Below are 26,815 nucleotides of genomic sequence, written 5' to 3'. Positions count from 1 at the left end.
CGGGGCCGGGGCTGCAGAAGCGCAGGTTCTTACGGAAGCCCGGGTAGCCAAACTACCCCAAACCCTAATGGGTGTCTCCACGCTCGCAGTGGCTGGGTTTGCTCGCGCGCGGGAAGGAGGAGGCAGTGGAAGACTTCGGTACGTAGCAGTGGAGTGTTGCCTTGGCGTTATGTGTCTCAGTCTTGCTGGTTTGCGCTGGGCCTTCTTAAATCTCCCCTGCTAGAACCTCCAAACAAGCTCTCAAGGGCCTTCTTCAGTCAGTCATGAGCGGGTGGAGAGATGAGAGGTGGATGTCGGACACCAGAGTGCTGGATGATGGATACATAGTGGTAGAAGCGGGGCAGTTTATCATCGCGGAGAAGTGACCAGTGTCACCGACATTCCCTGCCTGTTATCTCTTTTGTACTTTAGTGGCTCTACCAGACAGTTAAATAACAAACAAGGTATTGTATACAGTGTTTTTGAGTCAAATCATGGAATCTGGAGCAAATTAACCCAAGGAAGCCCCACTTTCCCCACTTTTCTCGTCAATTTTTCACTTTTCTTACCAATAGGATTGCTGTGAGAGGGTAGAATGAGATGGTAGTTTTGTAAATCGGTGCTTGGCATATAATAAGTACCCAGGTAAATGGTCAGGATTGTCATTATCTTTATTATTACTGTGTTATCTATCCATCGTATCCTGAGTAATGACACAAGAAGGGTCAAGACTTTAATGGAAAGCTGCTCATGATAATCATCAGTATAATTTAATCACCCCCAAAGCCGTGGCTATGAAAACTTATCTTAAAATCCTTTAAACCTTTCAGTCTTTGTTTTTTTTTAGGCTTCAGAAACTCTTCAAGATTTAAACGTGAATTTTTATATTGTCTATAAAGGTTATAGCCTTAAAAATTACACATAACAAACTTTGTAAAAATAAATTTCACTTCACCTCCCAGCATTTCTCTCATTTGTAGAATGAGCTGGTTGGCTGGTGATTTCTGAGGTTCCTTAACCAGTTCAAACATCTGACATTTGACTGAATGACATTTCTGGCGATACAAATAAAAAGAAACAGAAAAACTAGATTGGGCACGGAAGCACTTGATGTAAATCATAGCCAAAGAAACCAAGCTTTTTTGAAAGAGAATTGAGCATTTCTAGTAACTATTCCCTCACTTATGTTCATTCTTCCGCTTTCCTCATCCCAGTTTCCTTGAAACTGCCCTGAGGTCACCTACACTTGTGGTCAAGGTCTGTGGACACTTTCCTGTCCTTATCTTGCTCTACTTAATCTCTAGTATTTTACCCTATTGACCACTCTCCCCTTCTTGTAACTCCCCTGCCTCGACTTCAGCATTCTTTTTTTCTTATCTTTACAGCTACTCATTGGTATTTTTAGAGCTCCTCTCAGACCTTACACCTAGAGGTGGGTTCAGGAGGTTTAAGGTTGCTATTACTCCAGGAGAGTGTAAAGGGTGTGTCAAGTGTATTAACGTCAGCTAAATTGCTGTTGCACATTCTGAGTATACCACATCAAAAGGAGACTGACATCACTTGAATAAACACAATGGAATTCTGTGAGAATGGCACCCAAATACAGTATAGTAATGGAGAGCTGACAAGTGGATGATTTGGTTGTCCTTTGTATTGAGCCTGGCATCTCAGAAGGAAAGACGCAGAGGAGGGACTGTGAAGAAATATTTTCCACTTAAAGCAGAGCTTCTCTGGGGGTTATCAACTGACTATTGTGTTTCATCACAATAGGGTGAGTCTGATAAGGGTCCATAAACCTCAGTGGCTGGAAAGTCACACTCTTCTCATTGGACTTGATTGCACTTTCTTGACACACGAGCACAAGGATATTTACTTCATTTGTTTACAAACCTATATATTCATTCTGTCCTATATCCAGAACCCCAGTTTCCAATGCTTAATTAGCATAACTCCCATGAGCTTCCCCTTTCTAGCACTTAAAAACTCTTCTCCGTCTCAGTGAAATTCTTCATAGAAATGGGTTCCCTTACATGGGAAATTAAAAGATCCCAGTTGTGTGTGTGTGTGTTTAGCTCTAATGGTATTTGTTTTACTCTGAGAGAGGCAACCAGGTGAGAAGCAACCAACACTCCATATTCAAGCCATCTTGAATGAATTATTTGTTTTACGAAGCTACCAAACTTCTTCCTGCCTTACCTTTGCATATGTTGTACATGGCACTGTCTGCAGATGTCTAGCTCCCTATGAAACTCAGCTCATGTGACTTTGGGGCTGGGGAACCTTCTTTACATCCTCTGTTAGATACCACTTTGTCATTTAGTTTTGTACTCACCACATACTTAGTGGTATTTATTGACTCAGCTGCCCAACCCCTTCCTACTAGAGACTTTTGAAAGCAAGGAGAACCTCTTATCCAGATTTGCACCCCAAACCCTCAGCACAGTATCTAGAGTAGTGTTTCTCAAAATTTAGCATGCATCAGAATCATCTGGAAAGCTAATTAAAACCAACACCTGAGCCCCACCTCCAGAGCCAGCTTCAGTTAAGTCTGGGGTCCAAGGGTTCGCACGTGTAACAAGTTGCTGGGTGATGTTTTGCTCCTGGTCTGGCGAATGGTACTCAGTAAATGTTCATTAAATTATAAATTCGTTTTTAAATTTGATTTGAAGCCAAATTAAAGCATTTCATAAGCTACCCAGAGTAAGGTAAACACTAAATCCTTGTTACTCAAAATGGGGTCCTTGAACTACCTACATAGGCATTACCTAGGTGCTTGCTAGGAATGTGTAAGTTCTGGCCCCAGGAGGGACCGAGTGAAGCAGAATCTCCATTTTAACTAGATTGTCAGGTGATTAGTATGCACATTAAAATTGAGAAGCACTGGTCTAGTGTGTATGTATGTGTGTTTTCATTAGTATTATTTTGGAGTTTTTTTTAAGATTTTAATTATCTATTTGAGAGAGAGAGACAGAGCATGAGTGGGGTTTAGAAGGAGAGGGAGAAGCAGACTCTCCACTGACTGGGGAGCTCTTCATGGGGCTCGGTCCCAAGACCCAGAGATCATAACTTGAGCCAAAGGCAGATGCCCAACCGACTTAACTTTTTAAGTGCACCAGTTAAGCTTTTAAAAAGCTTTAAGTGGGGGCACCTGGGTGGCTCAGTTGGTTAAGTGACTCTTGGTTTTAGCTTAGATCATGATCTCGTGGTTGTGTTTGGAGTTCCACGTCGGGCTTTGTGCTACTGCGGAGTCTGCTTCAGATTCTCTCTCCCTCTTCCTTTCTCTCTCTTTCTCTCAGGTTCTCTCTCCCTCCCTCCCTCTCAAGTGAATAAAATATATATATATAAAAAAAGCCTTAAGTGTTTAAATTAGGTAGTGGATTTAAGTTTAATCATTATTCATGGAACCTTCTTTAATACAGATTTCTGAAGGCTCTAAGTCAAGAGCACAGGACATTTTCCAGACACCAGAACACAAAAGGATGTTTGTGTAAAGGTAAAATGGCTAACTATTGTAATGGTAAATTCTGTCAACAAGAAGATAATAGTAAAGAAACAGAATTAAAATTAAAGAATAGAAATGCTTCACTCTGATAACAAGTGTGCAGAATTTAACATCTCTTAAGTTACAAATTGCAATTTCTTAAAAGCTGTAGATTGAAGATTAGACATTTTAATGATGTTGATGTATATGCATTTATTTTTTATTTTATTTAAATTTAGCCAACATATATTACATCATGAGTTCCACATTTTTAACTTTTAAAATAAAGTATTTTTAACATGAGTGTAATATTAAGAAATAACATTGTCCTTCTGATATTTTTTCTGATACTTATTTGCACACTGCCTAATTAGCAATGTTTAGTAAAATTATAATTATGCATTAGTACAACTTAATGTTTCTATTAAGTATTTTAGATTACATATGAATTTGGTAGTCTCTAAACTCATGCCAGATGTTCCAAATGTTCAAGCAAATGTTATTCCTTTGTGAGTCAGAGTAATCTATTTTAAACAGAGAATTTTTATAGCACATAAGAAAATGTAATTAGAGTATAGTCTTAGTAGGTTAGCTTTAGGGGAATTATGTAACAGAAAGAACACATATACTGGGGCGCCTGGGTGGCTCAGTCGGTTAAGCGGCTGCCTTCGGCTCAGGTCATGATCCTGGGGTCCTGGGATCGAGCCCCACGTCCGGCTCCCTGCTTGGCAGAGAGCCTGCTTCTCCCTCTCCCTCTGCCTGCCACTCTGCCTACTTGTGCTCTTTCTCTATCTCTGTCAAATAAATAAAATCTTTAAAAAAAAAAGAAAGAACACATATAAAGCTGGAATTTCATCTACTTTAGTGTTTTAAAAAAATCTTTCAGGTTGATTGTTACAGAAACAAAGCCTAAGAGAGAAAGAAAAGTAATTGCTTCTTTCCAACAGAATCATTGGTTCAAATCTGGGAGTAAGAAGTACATGCAACAGAAAACAAAAGTAAAAGAACAGCCACCTCTGAAGTTAACCATTCTAATACAAAATGTACTAATCCAAATTGCAAGTGATTTTTAAACAGGAATGTGGAAGAGCTATTCATGCTTAATGGAGAAACTAAATCAATGGTAATATGTAAATGAAACAAATTTATGGAGCACTTCTTACCTGATCAAAGCTTCAGTCCCATGACATAGGAATATTCCATGAAATGAAAATGCTCTCAAGCTTTTAAAACTAAAAACTATTGTATTTACATGGTGGGAGGTTATAGGTAGTACCCCCAGGATAGAACCGTCTTTATTGTGGAGCAGGATTAAACAGATAAGTTTATTCCAATGACATTAATTATTCAAGGTCATTAACTGACCTGACCTGCTCTGATTCCATAGGTTCTATATTAATTTGCTAGGGCTGCCAAAATAATTACCACAGACTAGGTGGCTTACACAACAGAAATTTTATTTCCTCACAATCTGGAGGCTAGAACCCCATGATTAAGATGTCCAAGATTGGTTCCATTCTTGAGGCCTCTCTCCTTGGCTTATAGATGGCCATTTTCTCCTTTTGTCATAACATGGTCTTCCCTCTGTGTCTTTATCTCCTCTTGTAAGGACGCCAGTCATCCTTGGATTAGGGCCTACCCATATGACCTCATTTTAACTTAATTACCTCTTTAAAGGCCCTATGAATTAATATGAATTCTTGGGAGATATAATTCAGTCCGTAACAGATCCCAGCATACTTTGGGTTATAATATAAATTCTAATGAAGAACAAATTAAAGAATAGAATATGCTTAGTTAAGGCAATGCTGGTATCCTTACCTATAGGACATTGATTATTTCTCACAGTGGTGATAAACGGCTATTCTGATTTAACAATCACTGTACATTTGATCAACGTGAATCTGCCCTTGGGAGATGTAGCCACTCTGAGCTCTCAACCGATCTGAATTTTGAGCCTACAGTGCCTGGCTTTGTCAAAATTATCATTTATGTCATGTTTCATTTTCTATTTGAAGAATCCACTACCAAAGTTGATTTGCCAGCCTAGGTTCTCTAGAGCCTACCATAAACAAATGACAAACATTTACCTGCTGCCACTTTAATGGGTGGCACTCTCTCTGGGAAGCACGTCAGGAAAAGGTAGAAGTTGAGGCAGGCAAATATAGGTTTTACTGAGCTGGCCATAGCTTTGGAACAAGTGCAGTTTAATTAACTGCTCAGTCTTTTATGATATTTTCATGGAGGCCTTAAGAATTACTGCACTAAGGAACAGCGTATCTGGGGGAAAGGAAGGGAGAATTTATCCACCAGCTCCCTCTTGTGCCACATCTCTTTGGTCAAAGATCACCCTCAGGTCGTGTTGCCAGATTTAGCAAACGCAAACAAAAAAAGTCCCATGCAATATTTGTAATAGAATTACATAAAAAATTATTCATTGTTTGTCTGCATTTCCTAATAACTGAGTGTCCTGTATTTTACCTGGCAACCCTACTCTCAGGATATTAACACCCATGCATTTTCTGGCAGCTGTGGGGGAAGCTAGAGCTTTCCCCGGATCCCGTGCACAGACCCCAGTGTCCGTTTCTCCTCAATACAGTGTGGTGACGGTGGTGATGATGGCCAGCAGGCAAGGCAAGAGGTAGAGACAATGATGGGGAGGGGTGTGGGCAGGAGGATGCAGGCACAGCTGCATGAATGTAGGGTGATAAATAACATAATTTTCTCTAAAGATGAGTCAACATTCATTATCTCATTAGTATCTGTAGAACCATCCTGCATTAGACACTGGGAATATATTAGTGAATGAGATACATTTTTTTTGCTATCAGGGAGCTTAGAAAATATAGCTTGACTATTATATGTTGAGCCCTGGTTTAAAGATACTTAATGAATGCTAGTAAAATGAAATAAAATTTTTTAAAGATTTTATTTTTAAGTACTCTCTGCACCCAATGTGGGGCTCAAGCTCACAATCCCGAGATCAAGAGTTGCATGCTCCACGGACTAAGCCATCCAGGTGCCACTGAAATAATTTTTAAAATACTGCCTCATTCGATGGATATTTTCCTAAATGACTATCTTGGCAAAAACAAACAAACAAAACCTCCAAAACCCCAAAACTATTACATGTATTGCTTTCTAGATCCTTCTACAAAGAAATAGATGGTCTCCATCAAATATTGAAATTATTCAGTAAGAAAGAAAAATCCATTTGTATATAACATTTCAAAAGAGAAGTCAAAACACATTAAATAATACTTTTTATTTAGATGTTCATAAGGCATATCTATGAGAATGATATAAAAACATGGCATGTAATTTGATAGCAATATTTTGGAGATTACAGAGTTTTAGCAAATACCCATTACACAGTCATAAAGAAGATGGTATTTTTCCAAGCAGGTACAAAATATCTAAGGAAAGATCAAGGCAAGAAAATGAGTATAATTAACAGTGGAAAATAAATTCTAATGTGAATTGCACATTATCCTTTAAAAACTTTTAAAGGTAAGATTTACTGCAATCTAGTTCATTCAAACAGTGTTAAGCAGTATCACAACAAAGAACTGAAGGCCAGAATGGATTTGTTTTGACTTCATATAAAGAAACCCAAATATACAGTGGGTCAAATATAGGAAAAGGGAATTGAATAGTGAAGGGGTCAAGATCCTTCTAGTTTCTGACTGGCATTCCTTAGGGTGTGGCCTTGGTCGTCTGGGACATTTGCCAGGCCTCCTGCTGTATCCACAATTCCGGCAGCAAGATGGAGGGATGAGATAAAGAACACATTCTGCTTTTCTTTGAAGAGACTTCTAAGAAGTTACCCATACGTCCCCCTACATCTCACTGGCCCTCAGTCCCACTGGGACACCTAACTGCAAGGGCAGTTGAGTAATGTGATGGGCAGCAGCTTTTAAAGAAGTAGGGTAACCAGACATTGGGAGACAACTTCCAGTTCCTGTGCAGGCTGGATACCTGCAAAGCTATGAAGGACCTTCAAGGAAAATCTTAAGAGGATACTTCCTTGAAGCTGGCAATTTGAAAATCATACAAAAGCACCTGTTTTGGTGATTTAATTTAGCCTATCCAGCCACTGGGAGAATCCTGTATGTATAGCCTACCCTAATTTTGGATGACTGCATGATGGAAGGCCAAGGGGATTTGGAAAATTAAAAAAAATCTCAGAATGTATGTGTGTTAGGCTGAACTAAATATTGTTTTGGACAGAATCTCTGAATATTAGCACTTTATAATTTTCTTGCATTAAAAAAACTGAAGAACCCATTCATTCCTGTAAAATTCACTGTTCAAAGGTAAGAACAGACTGTGTTTCCACTAAAATCAGTACAGGTTCATTTAGAGCAATTACATATACTGAATATTTACCATAATCCGTTTTACTGACTTCTGAACAATTGAGGGTAGAGCATCTATCTCCTTTTCATGACAACACATCACAAGTAGAAATCTTAACACGACTGAGGCATGTTATACTATGTGTAGCAATACTTTAAGTCAGGAATTCACAAAATAATTTCAACACCAAATTTTAGGCTGTTTGAATACTTATTTCAAAACAGAGATTCTATAGACTGACGCAGGTTCAATGTTTAAAGTATTCCTAAAGAAATAGTTATGAGTTACATTTATGGGTCCTTTATTTAAAATATCACATAAGAAACCTGACATTTCACAAATAAACCTCTATTTGGGGGCAAAACTCTTCGTACAGAATTTATTATGAAACAGTTTAATGGCAAAAGGCAATTAAAAACAATTAAAATTTTATATTACATAAGATAAACAATACAAAAATTGGATATGATATATTCTTGAAGCCCTTTTACACAAATAATTTTCATAATTTGTGAGTATGAATATACCTTAAATTACTATTATCAAATTAATTTTGAAAGTAAAATTCCTTAATCAAGTCAAGATTAGGCTAATTTATAAGAAATTAATCAGGTAGTTTAATACTGGAGCTCACTAGCCAATCCTGTATGTAGCACAAAATAATTATCTCCGATAAATACCTATAAATATAATTTCTTCATACTTTAAAATATTTTAAAATTTAAATAAAAATCTCTACATGTAGACAATCTGGGCTAAATTTCCATATATGCTTTGAAAAATATATGTTAGCATGAATATAATCTTATTTAAACATGGTTTTAAATATTCTTAATAAAGGAGACATATGAAATCTGCACACAAACGCTAAATAGCATGATTCAGCCCATGATTATTTTCCTCTTAGGAAAAAATTACTTCATTTTTTTGCATAGGATTAAGACTGGGTATATTTTCTACATTCTTATAATTTTCTCAGGGGCACTTCTCATAATACACATCAGGAAACAAACTGCACTACTTGAAAGTTCCCACCACTTTCTCACACCTAGCAAGAGCAGAATTCAGTCCTACTTCTGAGGCCAGAGTAATGACTTAAAAAAAAGTGATTACGAGAAATAATGACTAAGAAAAATAATCTGGTAGAAAATGGTAAAATAAAGCAATAAAAGTCAAATAAATAAAAGTCAATATTTCTGTATTTTTAGAAAGGCTTTTAAACATTTAGAATTATAATGAATATATTACATTTATTCTAAAACTTCAAAATTATTTCATCTTTGTAGTACTAAAAAGGAGATATTATCATTTGAAACAAAAGCTTCATCCTATATACATTTTCATAAATTTTGTTTTTATTTTCACATTTTCAAAGGCCCCATTTATCTGTAGTAGTGATAATGTTATTTATATTATTGGCTACTTAATATACACATGCAACAATATAATTCAATAGTCATCTAACTTTTAAGAATATTTCATTGTATTTTCACATTAACTGGTGAAAGCATGGTCTTGAGAGTGAAACTTGAGGAGCAAATATTGAAAATATGCTGTTAACTTCAGTAATGCCCTACAACAGTTTATGGGTATTTCCCTTTAAAAGTTATCACCCAACTGAATTCCTACTAAAAACTAGCAAGTAAGTGATTATCAAGAGGGAAAGAACAGAATTAAAATAAAGAAAATGGAGAGCTCAATTAAGAAGTACAAGATACTTAAATTCACCAAGAAGAGAACACCAGAGACTCATGAGTGATTTACCAAATTGACAGGGTGCAGCAGTAGGGAAAGAGCCAATGGTGGGGAAGGTAGCTTCCAACTAGATAAAACTACTTCTATGGATGCCTGGGTGGCTCACTTGGTTAGTTGTCCGACTCCTGATCTTGGCTCAGGTCATGAGATCAAGCCCCTCATTGGGCCCCTGGGTGAGCAGCCTGCTTAAGATTCTCTCTCTCCCTCTGCCCCCACACCAAAACTCCTTTTATTTTGGCTGGATTCAGTAGTACCTCAGTGGGTAAGTTTAGAAAAGTTATAATTTCAGGATATATAATTACATAATGCATATACTTTTATCTGCAACTTTCTAGTTTAATAAGGAAAGAACAAATGGGAAAAAAATGTCGGGCATTCTAATCAAGGTTTGAACAAAATGCAATTTTAATGTGGAATGTCAGCACTAAAAAATTTTATGAATAATATGTATGATTATTATATCTCTAGAGATTTATAATTAACCACTTTTTAAAATATTTTATTTATTTATTTGACAAGAGACACAGTGAGAGAGGGAACACAAGCAGGGGGAGTGGGAGAGGGAGAAGCAGGCCTCCCGTGGAGCAGGGAGCCCGATGCGGGGCTCGATCCCAGGACCCTGGGATCACGACCTGAGCAGAAGGCAGACGCTTAATGACTGAGCCACCCAGGCGCCCCTAACCACTTTTCTTAATATCCTTAATGCTTGCAAACTGCTCCCTAATGAACGGTTGAACAGGCAGGAGGACTTCTCAGGAAGAGAAAAAACTCTACAGGGATTTTTAAAGATTCTGTAGGACCTCAACCATTCATTAAAACTGCTATGGTCCTACTCTGCTGGAGTCCCTCACTGCATAGGGAATCGTATTGGACCACCATGGGCCTCCAAGGTCATGTCCCAGACAAGATCCTCTTGCAAGGTAAGGAACTGTAGTTTATCCCACAAGCAATCATAAATTTATGACTGTAATATTTTCATAAATTTTTGATACCCACAACACACTGTAAAGAATGTCAATGCCTTTACTGACCAAAGAGGAAGCATCCAGATTGGCATCATGATGGTAACGCATGGGGATGGAGCAGGGACCATCAGCCTGGTGGTTAAAACTGGAGCCTCTGAAATGGGACTGCCTCAACTTGAATGCTGGCTCTGCCTTTTACTAACTGCATGACCTTGCAAATTACTCTTCTATCCTTCTGTTTTCTCGTACGTAAAATGAGGATAGTAACTACCTCTGTCGTGGAGTTGTTGTAAATATCAACATGGGATAATATAAGTAAAGTTGCTTAGAACAGTGCCTGGCATGTTACCATCCCTCAGCGAATGTCAGTAAAATCTTATAGCAGATAAAAGTGGGGTCTGACCAACGTGCAACAACGTAGATCAGCTGACAAACAACTATTGGTGGGTAAACTTCACACCTTCCCTCTAAGTGAAAACAACTGTAAGATTCCCAGGCTTGGTACCACATTAGAAAAATCACTTTTGGAAGCCAAATATCATGGTCTTCTCCCTAACCAACATAATAACAGGCAAATGAAACTGCTCTGTAACAAGATAAGGAATAAAATCTTTCATGAGGTACATATTATCAGTATGCATTTCATGTCTCCATTGCATTTCAAATATAATTTCAGATTCTATTTTTTTAAATTTGTGTTTGTTCACAGATCACACTGGTTCATACAATTACATTCTTCAAAATCGATCTTATGAGAAAAATATAGGAATGTTACCATTTACCCCTGCCTAGATGCTAATGTAATGTGACCTTTCTTAAAGTTAATGTGTGATTATGCATTTCTATTTCTTGAGCTGGATAACAATTAAAACCTTAAGTAAGCTTCAGAAAAAAAAATATATATCCATTAAATTATACTAAAACTTAAAATTCTGCTGGTTTTCTTTTTAACATTATGTTGTATCTATATTATTAACCAGAAATATCTTTGCCTGATTATGGAATACAGTTTGTTAAAACGACAGGAGTGTTATGGTTGTGCAAAACAAAATGGACAAGTTGACAACAAAAATTCACATTGCCAAAATATGACATCTGTGAAAATTAATTTCAAGAAACTCCTACCACTAATTTGGTTGAGATCTTACTGGACAGATTTCAGCCCACATCAATTTGACAGTGCACTTGCAAATGACATAAAGAAAGTCATAAAAACAATGGCACGAGTGGAACTCTACAGGGCATCAATGAGCACCATTTATCATCACATTACTGTAACCCTCTCTGGTGAGAGATGAGGGACTGCTCCTCCAATACCTTCTTCTAGAAATTGGCTTTTTTCCCAACCTTTTTTAATTCTCTTTAGCTTTCGGCTTACACATGGAAGGAGTAAAATGATCTTACCCAGAATTACAATTGAGGGCAAAACAAGAGCAAGAACGAAGTTTGGTGGGGTGTAAAACCGGTAGTACTCTTCTTCAAAAGCTCGTTTCCATCCATAAATTAAAACATGGAAAGTACTTATGAGCAGAGCGACATATCCAAGTGTAGACTTGAGTAGAGGAGGAAAAAAAACAGAATAAGGAACAAATTATTCAAACTCATAAATTAACCTGTCCAGCTACACCATACTTATAGTGTGCTAAAACTATTTTATCTTAAATTACTGAGCTACTCTTTGTTCTCTACTGAATTAAACAATTTTAGTATTTCCATAAATTACATATTTGTTTGCACATCTTATTTTATACAAATAAAGCCACACTGCATATAGTTTAATACTCTGATTATTATATCAAGAACCTTTTCCTCATGTCATTAAATATGAAAACATGACTCAAATGCTATATAATATTCTATTGAATGGATGTGTTATAAATTACTTAATCATTCCTTTTTTGTTGATCATTTACTGTTTCCAACTTTCCTCCACTATAAGCTCTTTTCTATATTTTGGTTTATTTTCTTAGAACTTATTTCTAATAGGGGGATTACTGGTCAAAACATCTGGGTTTTCCTTAAGGGTACTGATGAAAACTGCAAAACTTCTTGACAAAGGTTATCCACATTTCCACCAGTTACGTGTATTAAAAAATATGTAAATATATATATGTATATATATATATTCACACATACATATATAATAAAAGTAAGTGCTGAAAAGCATTCTCATGGGTATACACTCCCCCCACACCCTGCCCCACATATATATACTAGCTGAAGGTAAATATGAAAAATTTTATAGTATTAGTATGTAATATGAATAACATTTCAAACATGTGGTTTTACTGACCACATTAAATGAAATTATTAAGAGTACTTCCATTAAGCAGTTCATAGGTAAAAATCTAAAAGGTCAGCATTCTGGGCTCCCTAAATTACTACGTTTGATTGCTTAATTTGAGAAGCGGTCTTGGTAACATTACGTCAGTCTAATGATGTAAAGTCTAACTTCACTGGGAAAGGATCGACTCTCTAGCAGAAAGCTGTTGTTTTGCAGTTACTCATCTCAGTTTAATGATCACTTGCACCCATCTAACACTTTTTACCAGAGGGCCTTCTGACAGTCAGAAAAGTATGTTTTCTTTCCTTCAAAAAGGAAAAATGAATTCGACAGGGAGATGCCCTGAACTTGAATGAGCTCTTTAGATGACTTGAAAAGAAAAAAAAGCTCAAGCAAATAGACAAACAAAACAGAATTGAGTGTACCACCAAATGAGAGTCACCCACATATTGTGCTATAAACTATTTGGATACAACCAATACTGACTTTGTAATAATATAGGTGGGGTCTAAGTTTGAGTTACATATTTTATAAATATGTACATTTATTAAGTAACTCTTACTGGAGAAGGTGAATGTTTATTAAAGAACACAGTGCTGTTTTGAAACCCTTTTGTATATACTCATAGACACATATATACAACTAATACACGAAATACATATACGAACAAGATTCATAAGGGTGGTTGCTTGTCGCAATCCATCAGCCCAGTCACCTGATTTGCCACTATTTGTGTCTGTTTGTTTACATACACATTTCTTTTACAATGACCAGACTGACCTCCCCACTTGAATTCAAATTAATGAGATTTTTCTAGCCAGATGAGAGTGACTCAAAATATAAAGAAATTCTTCACCCATTGGTTGAGTAACAAATTGACTTTTGGCACTGAACTTGATCTAAGCTTACCCATCCCCACCTTCATTTTTTTTCTTTTTAAAACAAACTTTATCCATAATACAGTAGGCAGTGCTATCAAAGTCTTCTAGTAGAATCCTGTACTGGTCTTTTGCTTACTAAACCAGAATGGTCCTAGGCCAGCTTCCAGCAATTGTCGTTCCTTGAGCTAGATACATAAATGCAGCCCCAAACGCACTCTTTAAAAAAAAAAAAAAGCATATTTAAAATTAAACTGTACTTAACACTTAAATTCTGTGCCGCCCAACCTCTCACCAAAAAAACCCACGTACCTGAATAAAACTGAATTCCCTCCAGTTTAAAGCATTGCTCACTGACGGGATAGAGGTGACTGCCAGGAGGGACAGTAAGCCAAGGCTCATTATGCCAAAGGAGATATACATTTCAATTCTCCAAACTTCTTCCTCGTTCCAAGAGTTTTCAATATTTGCATGAACCTAATGAGAGTAAATGTGAATTTCCTCTATTTGGCAGAATATTCACAGATTCAGCACAGTTCACTCTTGGCATAAGAATACATCATATATAGAGATATTTAAGCTGTAGTTCTTCAATTTAACAGACTGGGATGGAGAACCTATTACCGGATGGTATTGTGCCAGATGTGGGGAAAAGAGAAGAGAGAGTTAAATAAAAGGAGGACTAAGTCTCTCTTTCCTTGCATACATGCGAGGCGGTGGGTAAATCTGCCACCTACACTGTCATACATCACAGTTACAGGGAGTCTGGAGTCCCAAGACCAGGAATGCCAAGTGGTTGGTTCCAAGGTGACATAAAAAAAGTACTGGCAGTTAGACTTAGTTTTGAGGTACTTTTCTAAGTTGGTTTAAACTCGGTTGACTATTTTGGGTACATCCTGGCTTTAGATCAACTTAGAATCCAGGAAGAGAATTTCTAAATTATGCATCTCTCTTTCTCACTTGAAGAATATTTGTATGTAATTTATTTCTTTTTTCTTACTTTCTTTTCCTCAGGAAGCTGAGATTTCCCTATGGATAAAGTCAGACTGAACGCAAATATTTAGTCTCTTGAATTGCCTCACTGATAAACTTTTCCAACTGTCCTACTGCCTCATTCCTCTATAGTACTTTTCCAAATGTCTTTTCCTTACATTGATAATACCTATATAATCAAGTCAGACTTGATTAACTCTGAATGTGTGGTATTCTCTATAGGGACTACTTTCAGAATTGTCTGTTTACATGTAAACAATATAATTAGAGTATAAATCAAAGGTTGGACTCCCTGGGCTAAAGCTTTGATTTAAATAAGTATCTACTCATAGCTAACAGATTCTAACTTAACACAGTTTAACTCTGTCCAGTTCAGTTAACCAAACAAACTTGGAATTTAAAAAAAAAGAAAAGCTAGCTCTGAGCCTTAGGCCCCTGGAACAATCATACCAACATCCCGAAAAAAGCCACAGAGCTCCTCTGTGGAAAAAGGCTCTTATTATCTTGTTTCATGTCTATACAACAATACAGAACAGCAACATACCTCGGTAGACCCAGAACTTACAACCTGCACCGACCCGGCCTCCCAGTTCGTTCATTCATCCCACAGATACACTTTGTGAGTGCCTTACTAGGTGCCAGGCACAGTTCTAGGCATTAGGCATCTATCAGTGAACAAAGCAGACAAAGGTCCCTCCTCTCATGAACTTACATTCTGATGAACTTATTGCTGATAAGCCATGTTGAGAAACAAGTATCTCTCTGACCTTCTCACTGGTAAGCAGTTTATTGTACATACAATAAACAAGGAAAACATAAAGTGTATCAATCAGGAGGTGGTAAACGCTATTGAAAAAAGTGAAAGAAGAGCAGAGTAGGAGGGCCTCAGGGAGGGGGAGGGTAAGGGTTGAGGTGGAAGCAGCTTGAAGAATTTAAAATGGTGTCCAGGCTCGGCTTCCGTGAGGAGCTGAGATCTGCGTAAACAACTTCACGCCCAGTGAGGGAGCTGGTGGAGCAGTTATCAAAGCCTTAGTATTCGGTTAAGAGAAGAAGGGTTTTACAGAGACAATGGCTTAAAGAACATCAATTTACTAATTTTTTTCACATTATTCTAGGTTGAAACTGTTGAAACAGGCCAAAGTTCCAAGCACTACATACTTGGATCATGATGCCTTGGTTCCTTATGAAATGCAAAAGCTCCCATTTGTTTTGGTGCAGTGTCCTCGCTGTCACTGGTAAATGCTACATCAAACAGCATCAGTGAAACCCCTCATGTTACATTTGCTGAATGGGAATTTTTTTTTTTTTTTGAATGGGAATTATTGAGGAAACTCATACTCGGCTCCATTATCAAGCTCCTTGCATGGAGCTTTGTGAGATTTTCTTTCAGAGCTGAGTGCTATAAAGGTTCACGTGAGGGAACTAAAGCTTCACCTGAGTAATTTCCTCCTCTTTTTGATAACAAAAGCCTTGTAAATGTATGCCTCCTGATCTTGGCTTCCTATTCTGTTTTGTATTTTCAGTGGTTCTAATTTTATCGCATGTTTACTGAGAACGTTATCATTTCACAGAACATGGCCAAATTAAAACACTGAAATAACTGTTTAATGCTAAAAGCAATCATTGCAGTCATAACATAAAAAAAGAATGAAAAAACCTACTAGCCCTTTATTTCTGTTCTTACTCTTCAAAGAAAGGTATAGTAGCAGCTTTTAGCCTAAATGATTTTGAATCGGCCACATAATTCTTATACAGAAACATCATATAAAGAACAATTCTTTCCCCTCCCTAAATATGCCAAAATTTCTATCACAAGGTCTGTAAAATTTGACACTATTTTAAATCTCACATTTTACAGATTATACTGATAAGGTATTTTACTAGTATCTGATGAATAACAAGCATGTTCCATACCTGCTGATAAGCCATGTTGAGAAACAAGTATCTCTCTGACCTTCTCATTGGTAAGCAGAGGCTGTAGGCAACATGGACCGAAGCGAAGAAAAAACTTAGTAATCCAAGCTGCTTTCTGCACTGTAACCAGGTCTCCAACCAAGGCGGAAATTTCCTATACTTGGTGCCATAATAAAGCTGATAAGCAGCTCCCAGGAGACCTGCTAGGTATACCAGGGACAGCAAAGTAATTGCAACTATGGGCAAGGTTTTATTCACAATCTCAATAGGAATCTTGTAAAAATCACTCTGCTGGTTTCTAGCATATGGATGTATCACATCTCTGACGAAGGAATAAAGAAAGAAAAACGTGGCTAGGCTTATGGCGACCACCACTGGCCCTCTCCAGAGAGTAAAGAGTCGCAGGGGTAAATTTTCAATCTCCCTGGCTGATGATAATGATCCCAAGTCAACAGGAATGAAATTCAGCTGGCGGGCAAGTTCAATAACCTGTTGTCGAGCTTGAATATTGTTGCTGCATATATAGACCTGTGGCAAAAACAAAAGACTCATCATTACTATTGTTTATAAAAATGGTGACATTCACAAGCTCCACTTCACGTATGGAGCATGTGATAAACTCGAGTGATGCAAAAAAGTTGAGATAAAGCATTTATTAACATATTAATCTATTTATTAATAGGTTAAAACAGTGTCATAGAAACAACAAAGTCCTTGCTACCTGTGATGACATGAAAATAAAATGCAGGAAAAACCTGCTGGAACCTGGGATCGGGGCATCCACAGGGGAAGGAAGGAGGAGGAAAGAAAGGTTTCTAGAATGTGTGGTTCAGTAGTGGCAAGGTAAGGTCTAGGTGGAGTTTAGGGTAGGGCGGGCTCCCCAGGCTTCCGAGGACAATATCTAGTTCTAAGACTACAGTGATTCTGTCTAGCAGAGGGATTACAAGCACTGTCCTTTACAGACATTCAGCAAGAGAGAAGATGGGCATGGACTTTGGATGGTTGAATTTGCAATTAAAAATCTCTAACTTATGTCACAATGCTGTACTATTTGTAAAATTTATCTTTGGCTTAGAAGCCGATTCACCAAGTTATCTGAAAAACCATGAATAATCTCAAGTTATTATTATATTGCTTCATTGATCAGAATATGAAATTCTTTCATCTGTAAATAAGGATACTATACCTGTGTGGGGAAAAAATGGTTATTATAAGGCTTAATTTAAATGGTAAAGTAACTACCATTATCTAAGATTAAGGTGTTACTTCTATATAATGAAGTGACGGGTGGGGGTGAGGTTGGACTTTCAAACTACCTAAACCTCTTAGAAATATTACTGTAGTTGAGAATTCAACAAATACTTGTTCAGCACATGAGCCACTATTACTTATGGGTAGGTCACCTCACTCAGGGCTAGCAAAATATTGCCGTAAAGTCTCTGGGTAATGTTTGGGGAAAACAAATTCCTAAATATATCCCTGAAGATGTTTATATAAGGTCTCTGGAACAGACCACACTGAAATATTTGCATGCTAAAATCTGCACTATGCTGACAATGTAGAGCTCTTTGGATTATTAATCTTACCTAACGTTAGCCAGATGAATAACAAAGTCTATATTATTACACAAATTTTCATGAATTTCTAAAGTGGAGTGGGGAAGAATACCTATATTCCAAAGAAATAAAGAAAAGCATTCTAAATTAATTTATTACAGCTGTGACAATGCTGACCTTTTTATTTCTTGTAAAAAAAACAAACCCTGTAATAAAATTTAACTATAAATATAACCTATAAACTTTAACATTTAAATTTAAATAAATTTAAAATTCATTTAATTACAAGCCTAAATGTATAAATCAAACATTCATAACAAAGGCAGGACTATGGAATACAAATGAAACTATTTCTGTAGCTCACTTTGAATTCAATTCCATATTTTTTGTAGTTTGTATTTTTTGTAGTTGTTAAAGAATTAAAATTACCACAATTATGGGCAAAGATTAAATTTAGGTTTATCCCTAGTTTGTTTGGTATGTATCCATTCCTAAACTTTGATGGATATCCAAAAGAAAAAAGGATTTAGAAAGTGTATAATCTTTTACTAGTCTTCCAAATTAAAGACTTGAAAGTGAATGGTTATCATGGTGATACTTGAATTCATTTTCTAAGGCATTGAACCTAAGGCATGAACTGTCTTTATGAACAAAAATAATGAAAGTACTTTATCATCATGCTCATCTATAATGCATAACTACACCTTTAAAAAATATTTAAGGTACACTATTTTATGTGTTTACTTTTAAAAGGTCTTGTTCCATAAAGGCATTGATGGAGCTCCCCATCTGCTTTATTCTCAAGTTGAACTAGATAGAACCCATACCCTAAAAAAGAACCTAAGAAATCCACTCTACCTCCCCACACAGATTAAAATCTACACTTTAAATAAAATGAACTGCACTATTTTAAATTCTACAAATAATCGTCATAAAATAAAAAGGTACTTCTAAAGCATTCTTCTTGAGGATCATACTAAATAGTGTTTCATACACAGATGGAATACTGTTAGCAAATAGCTGCCAGGAACGGGGGGGGGGGGGCGAGAGGGAGGGAAGAGGTGAGATGGGGAGATAGAGGTGGAAGAAAGACCTGTTTCTTACTGTTTCTCTTTTTGAGGAAGCCCAGAGACCCCCAACGCAGTGCAATGTGTCCCATTATTCGTCAGCCAACTTTGCCCTTTCCTGAATTAGCTGGTCATGACAGGAAAGTCCAAGTAATTTTCTCAACTATCCACATTATTTTATAGGGATAGAAATGTACCCTTACAAGGTCAGGACATGAATTTTCAGGGGCTCATACACGGTTTTCAAAATGATAATCACTGGAGAGTGTCAAGAATGTGGTTTTTAAATGTATGACATTTGTTTCACTATGTAAATACAAAATACCAGATAAATACCAATAAAATTGGGGATTAAGAAGTACAAACTTCCAGTTATAAAATAAGTAAGCCACGGAGATGAAAAGTACGGCAGAGGGAACACAGTCAATAGTATTGTAATAATGTTGTGCGCTGACAGATGGTGATTGCACTTCTCGTGGTGAGCACCGAGTGACGTACAGAATTGTCGAACCACGATCTTACATACCTGAAACTAATAACACTGTATGTCAACTCCACTTCAATAATTAAATAAGAAGAAATTAAAATTTTAAAAATTAAAAAAAAACCACATACCTGCCGGCTGGCGTCCTTAGGTCCTAACTGAAGTGCCCAAGCCGAGACAACATTAAAGCCTTTGACAATCAGGGAATCCGGGAATAATGAAGCCAAATATTCAGCATTGGATTCTGGGTATTGGTTTATCCTCATGTTATTGCTCACATCAATCAGGATTTTACCCACAAGCAGATGTCTCAGGTCCCAAAGGGAGGTGTAATGTTCTCTATGTATAGCAACAAATATTATATTTGTTTTTGTGAGAGCATCTTCATGATGAGTGACATCAACCACATGAGGGAAAAATTCGGAAGCAAACTTGGGATTTCTACTTCCTATAACCACATGATAGCCACACCTTATAAGTCGAATCGTCAGCGATTTGGCAAAATCCCCACTTCCAATTACACCCACAGTGACCTTCCTTGCATCTTTGATACCATTTATGCCATTTGGCAAAAAAGTTTCGCTAAGGTTCTTAGGGCTTCCCATCATAGAGATCGATTCCATGATACGGGCTCTTTCAAGATCACCAGAGAAATCCTAGGGGAGAGAAAATAAAATCATCAATTACCTATTACCAAGCATTCATCCACTTCCAGACATTATAATAACACCCCTCATTTCTAGAGGTAAAATATTTTGGCAAGCTATAAAAACCTTGAACCCAGCCAGACACAACTTGTAAGCTAAAAAAGGATGTCAGAGTAGAAAAATGAACTGTCACAAAGTTGATATGCTAAAGTGGGGCTTCTAAAAATTTAATGTACACATGAATCACCCGAGAATCTTGTTAAAATGCAGGTTCTGATTCAGTAGGTCAGGAGTGAGGCCCAAGAGTCTCCCTTTCTAACAAGGTGGTGCCAGTGCTGCTGGTCTCCTGACCTCTCTTCAAGAAGCAGAGCACAAAAGGCAAGAGACTGAAGTTTTCACCTAGGATTTTTTAAAAAACACAGTTCTACCAAGTGATTACCCAGATCAGAGGCAGCCAGTCAGAAATGCCACTAGAGGTGGCGAGGACTGTGCTCGCCTGTGAGGATATACACGACAACAGCAGACAGAAAAGCCACAAAAAACACCTATTTAAACCTGGCTATTATCATTCGGGGTGGAGTCTATAAATTATCCGAAGTACCTCAATAGCTAACGAGTGACCTTATTATTAAATGAGAGTAAGATAAATCAGTTAATAAAAAATGAACCCCTCCCCGGCATTTAAATATTTTAAGAAAAATAGACTTCAAAATATAACGAAGGATTAATTAAATAGCACTGACTTCTATCATTCATGATAGAAGGGATATTTCTCAAGCAATGATATTCTATCATTTCTTGAGCAAGTTTTCCAGTGAAAATGGGATTCGCAATGTTTTTTTAATGGTCTGAAATTACACAACACTTATGAAATCCTTTTCTTCCCCTTTTATTTGTTGGCTTCATAAAATACGATGCAGTTATTTTTCCTGAAAAAATCTGTCAAATTCTTTTACTTAAGTGACTAACATCTGAAATGTTGATATTTGTAATAACTTGCTCAAGAAGACACATCAGATGGCCATGAATCAGTGTCGCTGTTGGATCTGTACAAAAAATACTCTTCTGTTCCATCCCCATTGTACAATTTCTTTTATGCTTACAGCAGATGTCGGTCACCACAGAGGATTTAATGGATTTTACAGGAACAGATAGAATGCTTCAAAAAACATGTTTTGGGGGTTTTTACAAAATTTAAAATTTGGACTAGACACAGACAAGCTCAACTTTTTACCCTACAAATGGATCACAATGATCACAATGACTCCAAAAAACCTGTAAGTTCATCCTAAAAAAAAATATTACCTAATACTCACAAAGCACATTCTGTGTACCAGCTGTTTGTGCTCTTTGTGTTAACAGACTGAACCCCATGACCACTCTATGAGATAGGTGCTAATATTGTCACGCCCATTTAGAAGATGAGGAAACTGAGGCAAGCAGAAGGTAATTAATTTGTCCAGGGTGATGAGTGCGAAAGTCAGGGAGCCAGGATTAGAACCCAGGCAGTCCAGCTAAGGCACGTGTCACTTTGGTGTGGGTACAGAATTTAAGAAAGGGCTTTTTCTTTAGGGGGGTGGTGGGGCAAACTGGAACAGTGATGGTTGTGCTCAGGTTAATATATTCCTCCTTCTCTGGCCGTGGTTCACTCCTCAGCATTAGCTAGTGATCTTAATGTCTAACTCAGATCCTGGGAAAGGAGAAAATGCACTATTTTTGAATCTATTACACGTTTCATTTCACACTTTTCAAGATAGAAGGGGTGGTAATTATCTGCTTCCCATGCACTCAAAAGGCCAAGCAGAGGTCAGAGGTCGTGGAGTAATACAAAACATCAACATCCTCTTGGAGATATCATGGGCTATCTTAGGAATCAAGAGGAGTTAAAGGAACCAAAGTCATTAAATCAGTGCTCATTTCATTCAACAATCCAAGGTGACCTGGCCAACTTACCCCTAATCATATATGTTGCCTAAGGGGGAAAAGAGTTACTAGACTCACACACAGGAGCCCAAGTGTCCTGCCTATATCCCAGTCCCGAGTTCTTCTGAGTAGAGATTGTGGCATCTCCCAAATTGCCCCATTGGCTTTCACACACACAAGCAAGAGCGTGAGGCTTGCTGACTCTGCCTGGTGCTCTGGGAATCACAGAGGACCCCATCACTTGAGTAAGTGGAGAGGCAGAACCGTAATCTCAGAGCTACTAAAGCAGTGGTTCTCAGCTCTAGCTGCACACTGAAATGACCTGAGGAGCTTTAAAACACAGTGATACCTAGTCACCTCCACCCAGATTTGTGTTTAATTGCTCTGGAGTCCAGCTTGGGCATCAGGATTTTTTTTTTTTTAAGATCATCGGGTGTTCTAATGTGGCCACGTTTGAAAACAAGTCTATTAAACGATTCAGGATTCAAGCCAATATTTTGTTTGGTATTTGGAAATAACAAATGTGGCTTTTTGATCCTCAATTATGCTCATTTTTGCATTGTTTGTAATAATGAAAAATAACACTAGCCAGAGAGTAACAGTTGCCCCGAATGCAGGAAGCTGAGGAACATGCGTGCTGCCCCTCCCCCTCTCCTCCTCTGGCAGGAGCAGTGTCAGAAGGACCACTCAATATTTTGCAATATCCCTTTCTCCGCTTTCTGGAAAGGTCAGTACCACTCCTTAAAATGTGTCATCCCACTGCACAGCATACTTTGTTCCTGTTGTTTCATAACATTCAGAATGGTCATAACATCCCAGAATGGTCCAGTGATGGTATGTTTTCTTTCTGTCTGACAAGGGACTCCAGCTCTCCAGGCATCAGAGGCCCTGCTGATTGGAGTGGATGGTTTTCCAAGTGGACTCACTTGCTCTAGAATGCTGCCTACCAAACTTCCATGTGAATATGAGATCTTGTTAAAATGCACATTCTGATTCTCTACGTCTGGTATGAGGCTCAAGATGCTGTTTCTCCCAAGCTCCCAGGTGATGCCCCTGGTCCTAGTGGTTCATGGGCCACACTTTGACTAGCAAGGCCCTAGAGTCTCTCTACCTTTTCATTTAATGCTATTTCCAGGTAATACAGACGAAAGAATTAAGACTATGGCATTGAGGGAAAGTTTTGTTGTTGAGGTATTGAGGAGGAAGGACAGGTTGAGGCTCCTGAAATCTTGTTTTCTGAGTCTGTTTCCTTTGTTACATGGGAAACAAAGAGGTTGTACGTGACTCCTGCAGTCCAATATTAAAACCCTTTTGTTTCCAAGTCTTACAGCTATATAATAATAGTAATATCACTTTATATTTAACACTTTGACACTTCAACTTTATGAGCTTGATTTAAAAGTGTATTTCAGTAGCACATGGGTTCCTTGAAATTTCAAGGTCACAGTTTTCTTGAATGGCCATCTGACCTGCTGTTTGCATTTAATACTTCAAGTATATCATCAGGGTCAAAGAACTGGATTATAATCAGCTACGTGGCCTCCTAAGATTTTGTTTAGAAGGGTTTCCTTGACATTCCTCTGGCTGAATGGCAGCTGTTATGCTATATAAATAGAACCTAATTTGTTTCACATATAAACATCTAGGGCGTTAATTTGTCCTCAGAGATCTGGATGACATCTACAACCTGATGATTTAGATAGGTTATCAACAAACTGTAATCCCCCAGGGCCACGAGATGGGGTAGGTGTATTTTTGACTTTGCAAGGCCACATCTGAACCTTTCTTCTCCTCTCCTACAGACACTCAGCTCCTCTGAGGCTCGCGGCACCTCGTAAAACCTCCCTCTAAGCACTGTTGTCATCTACAGACTTCTCGCTTACTCTATCACTAGTGACTTTGACAAACATAGTCTACCACACATAGTCTTCCTCTCTGGGCCAACCAATAGCTGTCATCCTTCTCCAGGATGTCTTCATTCAAATGGGTAAGGCGTTCAACCTCATGGCCTCTTGTTTCCATCAGTCATTCATCAGAAACAATGAATCTCTGCTCCACCCCACTGAGTCGTTCACTTTCTGACATCTCCAAACACTATCTCGGAGCCTTCCAATAATCTTAGTCAAAGAGTTGCAGTGATAATTCAAGTCGGCGGAAGAAAGCTGATGCACTGATCACTCTTTTCTCACTCTCCATCAGCCTCCTCCTGGTTTTTTACCCACCCTAGATTCCACAGCATATAGTTATGGTCACTTGCTTAAAAAGATCAACTCTTGTTAAGGACTGAATGCTTCTGTTCCCACCCCTATCCCCCCCCGCCCCCCCGCCTGCCACTTCGAATTCTGATACTGAAATCCTAACTCCCAATGGAAAGTATTAGAAAGTGTGGACTTTGGAAGGCGATTAGGTCATAAGGGTAGAATTCTCCTGAATGGAATTAGTGCCCTTATAAAATAGACCTTAGAGAGCTTTCTCTCTTTCTGCCAAGTTGAGGACAGCAAGACGATAGTCTATGAACCAGGATGTGGGTCCCCACCAGACACTGAATCAGCCCTGTAAATAAGAATGCAATAAGAATTCTTTGTTGTTGAATGTATCAAAAAAATGTGAGGACCAAAAGAGATGTAACAGGTCTATAGGTAAGATCCCTCTCTTTGCTGATCAAGACATGGCAGCCCAAAGTAAGTGATATGTCAATGTCATGGTTACTTGCTGAGCACAGAATAAACGCCTCTCCTGATGTCCTGATTGTGTCCTTTTTGGAAACTGCAGTCCTACTCTTTCCTACTCTTTCTCACCTTTCTTACTCATTTATGATCCTTTCTTTAAAAGTGTATTTGCCTTCATCTGTGCTACATTTTCAGTATTAAAATATAACTACGTTCATTCACTACAAGTATATTTCCCATATCACCAGTAAAACAAAAAGTGGCTGGAATACAGCTTTTCATTTCCTTTTTGTACAATTAGCTCAATTTATCATTGTTTATATTGTCTCAACACCCCCCCCCCCAGGCAAAGACTGACTAGCTAAGTGAAAGAAACTGCAAACCATTTCTAAATAGCCTGCAAAATATCTAGGATGGGTATTGTTCTTCTGTCAATAGCTTTTAAGCTTGGAAACGAGAGAGGGAGAGATGCAAGGTAAAAAAAATACAGACTCACTAAAAGAAAAAAAATAAACAGAGATCAACACAACCAAGAAATAATAAAAGTGGAAAGACTGTGTGGGGGGTGGGGCCGGGCAGGGAGGCCTGGAGGAGGTGTTTTGGAGAGAATTTTCAGGGTTCCCAGGAGTGGGGCTGTTACTAGGACTCAATCTCAATCCTGTAGGTGGGGGAAGGAGCAGGAGTTCAAATTCTACTTCTCCGAATTTCACCCACCACAGTGATGAGTGATAATTAACCATGGCCCGGAATAAGTTTTTCCATCTAAAAAACGAACTGCCTGCGGAGCCAAAACTGACACCAATCCTTCTCCAAGGGGTGGGGAAGATAATAAACGGAAATCTCTGGACAAAATTTTATCTCTGCTCTATTTTAAGAGCAAGATTTTTAGGGCATAATTTTCAACAAGTTTTGGCTGTGGCTGAACACGGGGCTCAAAGATAATTTAGGACACTTCAAAGAAGAGGCCAATTACCTCCTAACACATAATGGCCTTAACACACCAGGGTCGCATAATTGGCTAATAAACAAAAGGACTACTAGAAATACTTTTTCGCAAAGCAGCGCTGCATGATATTCTGTGAGATGCGCCGCCTGAACCCCAAGTGGCAGCTAGACTCTCAGGAAGGCGAAGGTAACCTGCCCATCCTTTTCCTGTGGGGCACATCCTACCTGGGACGGTGTCTCTCCTGGCCTCCTTTCTCCTGGGCCCAGCCTCAGGACTTTCTGGGGAGCTCGCGGAAGACCAAGAGGAGTAGAAGGCGCCATCGATGGAACAGACACCCTTCCCCCGCCTTCCCGCTCCCCACCTCCCGGTGCCAGGAGATGAGGACGGACGCCCGCAGAGGGCGCGGAATCCGGGGAGGACCCAGGCAGCGTGTGGCGACGACTGCATCTCGACCCTCAACCCCGCCGCCGCCACCTGGTCTCGCGCTCCTCCCCGACCCGCTCACCTCTGCGCCCCCCACGCCGGGCTGGGGCGAGCCTGGCGGCGGCGCCCACTCCCCCAGGGGCCCGCCCGGGCACCAGGGCCTAGGGACCGCGCCTCCGTCGGGCGGCTGCAGAGTGGCTGCCGCGGCTGTCGCGCTCCGGCTGCTTCCCCGCCTCCCCAACCTGGATCGCGTCTTGCGGGAGAGGAGGAGGAGGAGGAGGAGGAGGAGGAGGAGGAGGGAGGAGGAGGAGGGAGGAGGAGGAGGGAGGCGCGCGGAGGCCGGCCTCGCAGTGACGCGCCGCTAGGGGCTGCGCGCGGGGAGGGCGCCGAACGCCGAGCGGGCCCGGGAACGCCGACTGGAGGGCCGCGCGAGCGGAGGTGGGGAGCGGTGCGGCGCCCGGGAGCTCGGAGGGGTCGGGGGTGGGGCGCGAA

At 38.9% G+C, this 26,815-nt stretch overlaps 1 protein-coding gene and 1 long non-coding RNA gene across 5 annotated transcripts; one reads left to right on the top strand and one right to left on the bottom strand.

Annotated features, from left to right (window-relative positions):
• Positions 1-20: 20 nt before the first annotated feature.
• Positions 21-25,121, top strand: LOC141373851 (uncharacterized). The gene is made up of 4 exons (XR_012380201.1): positions 21-138; positions 3,399-3,466; positions 23,145-23,329; positions 24,088-25,121. It is a non-coding gene; the product is annotated as an uncharacterized lncRNA (long non-coding RNA).
• On the bottom strand, positions 6,711-26,607 carry STEAP2 (STEAP2 metalloreductase). Of its 4 annotated transcripts, none has more exons than XM_025872841.2 (6): positions 26,125-26,396; positions 19,847-20,371; positions 16,609-17,136; positions 14,014-14,178; positions 11,944-12,091; positions 6,711-6,876 (listed from the first exon to the last, which is right to left on the bottom strand). In XM_025872841.2, exons 1-6 carry the CDS (start codon positions 26,218-26,220, stop codon positions 6,836-6,838), a joined length of 1,503 nt encoding a protein of 500 aa, XP_025728626.2. In that variant the 5' UTR covers positions 26,221-26,396; the 3' UTR covers positions 6,711-6,835. The 4 variants fall into 4 exon arrangements, with proteins under 4 accessions (XP_025728626.2, XP_073754878.1, XP_025728625.1 ...); XM_073898777.1 differs by having other exon boundaries at positions 6,711-12,091; positions 19,847-20,054; positions 20,187-20,371; XM_025872840.2 differs by lacking the exon at positions 26,125-26,396 and adding an exon at positions 26,406-26,607 and having other exon boundaries at positions 6,711-12,091.
• Between the last annotated feature and the right edge of the window lie 208 nt (positions 26,608-26,815).

The sequence above is a fragment of the Callorhinus ursinus genome, unplaced genomic scaffold (genome assembly GCF_003265705.2).
Source record: "Callorhinus ursinus isolate GAN/ISIS: 27379988/994484 unplaced genomic scaffold, GSC_fseal_2.0 scaffold12, whole genome shotgun sequence".
Lineage (NCBI taxonomy): Eukaryota > Metazoa > Chordata > Mammalia > Carnivora > Otariidae > Callorhinus > Callorhinus ursinus.
This window is presented reverse-complemented; position numbering and strand designations above follow the sequence as displayed.

Bases quoted from the DNA above. Each gene is read 5' to 3' on its own strand.
- STEAP2 (XM_073898776.1), bottom strand. From the start codon at position 26,220: ATGGCGCCTTCTACTCCTCTTGGTCTTCCGCGAGCTCCCCAGAAAGTC. The intron at 20,372-26,124 runs GTAGGATGTGCC...TCTCTCCCCTAG, and splicing joins CAGGAGAGACACCGTCCCAG to GATTTCTCTGGTGATCTTGA. The intron at 17,137-19,846 runs GTATGTGGTTTT...TTTTTGCCACAG, and splicing joins CTAAGGACGCCAGCCGGCAG to GTCTATATATGCAGCAACAA.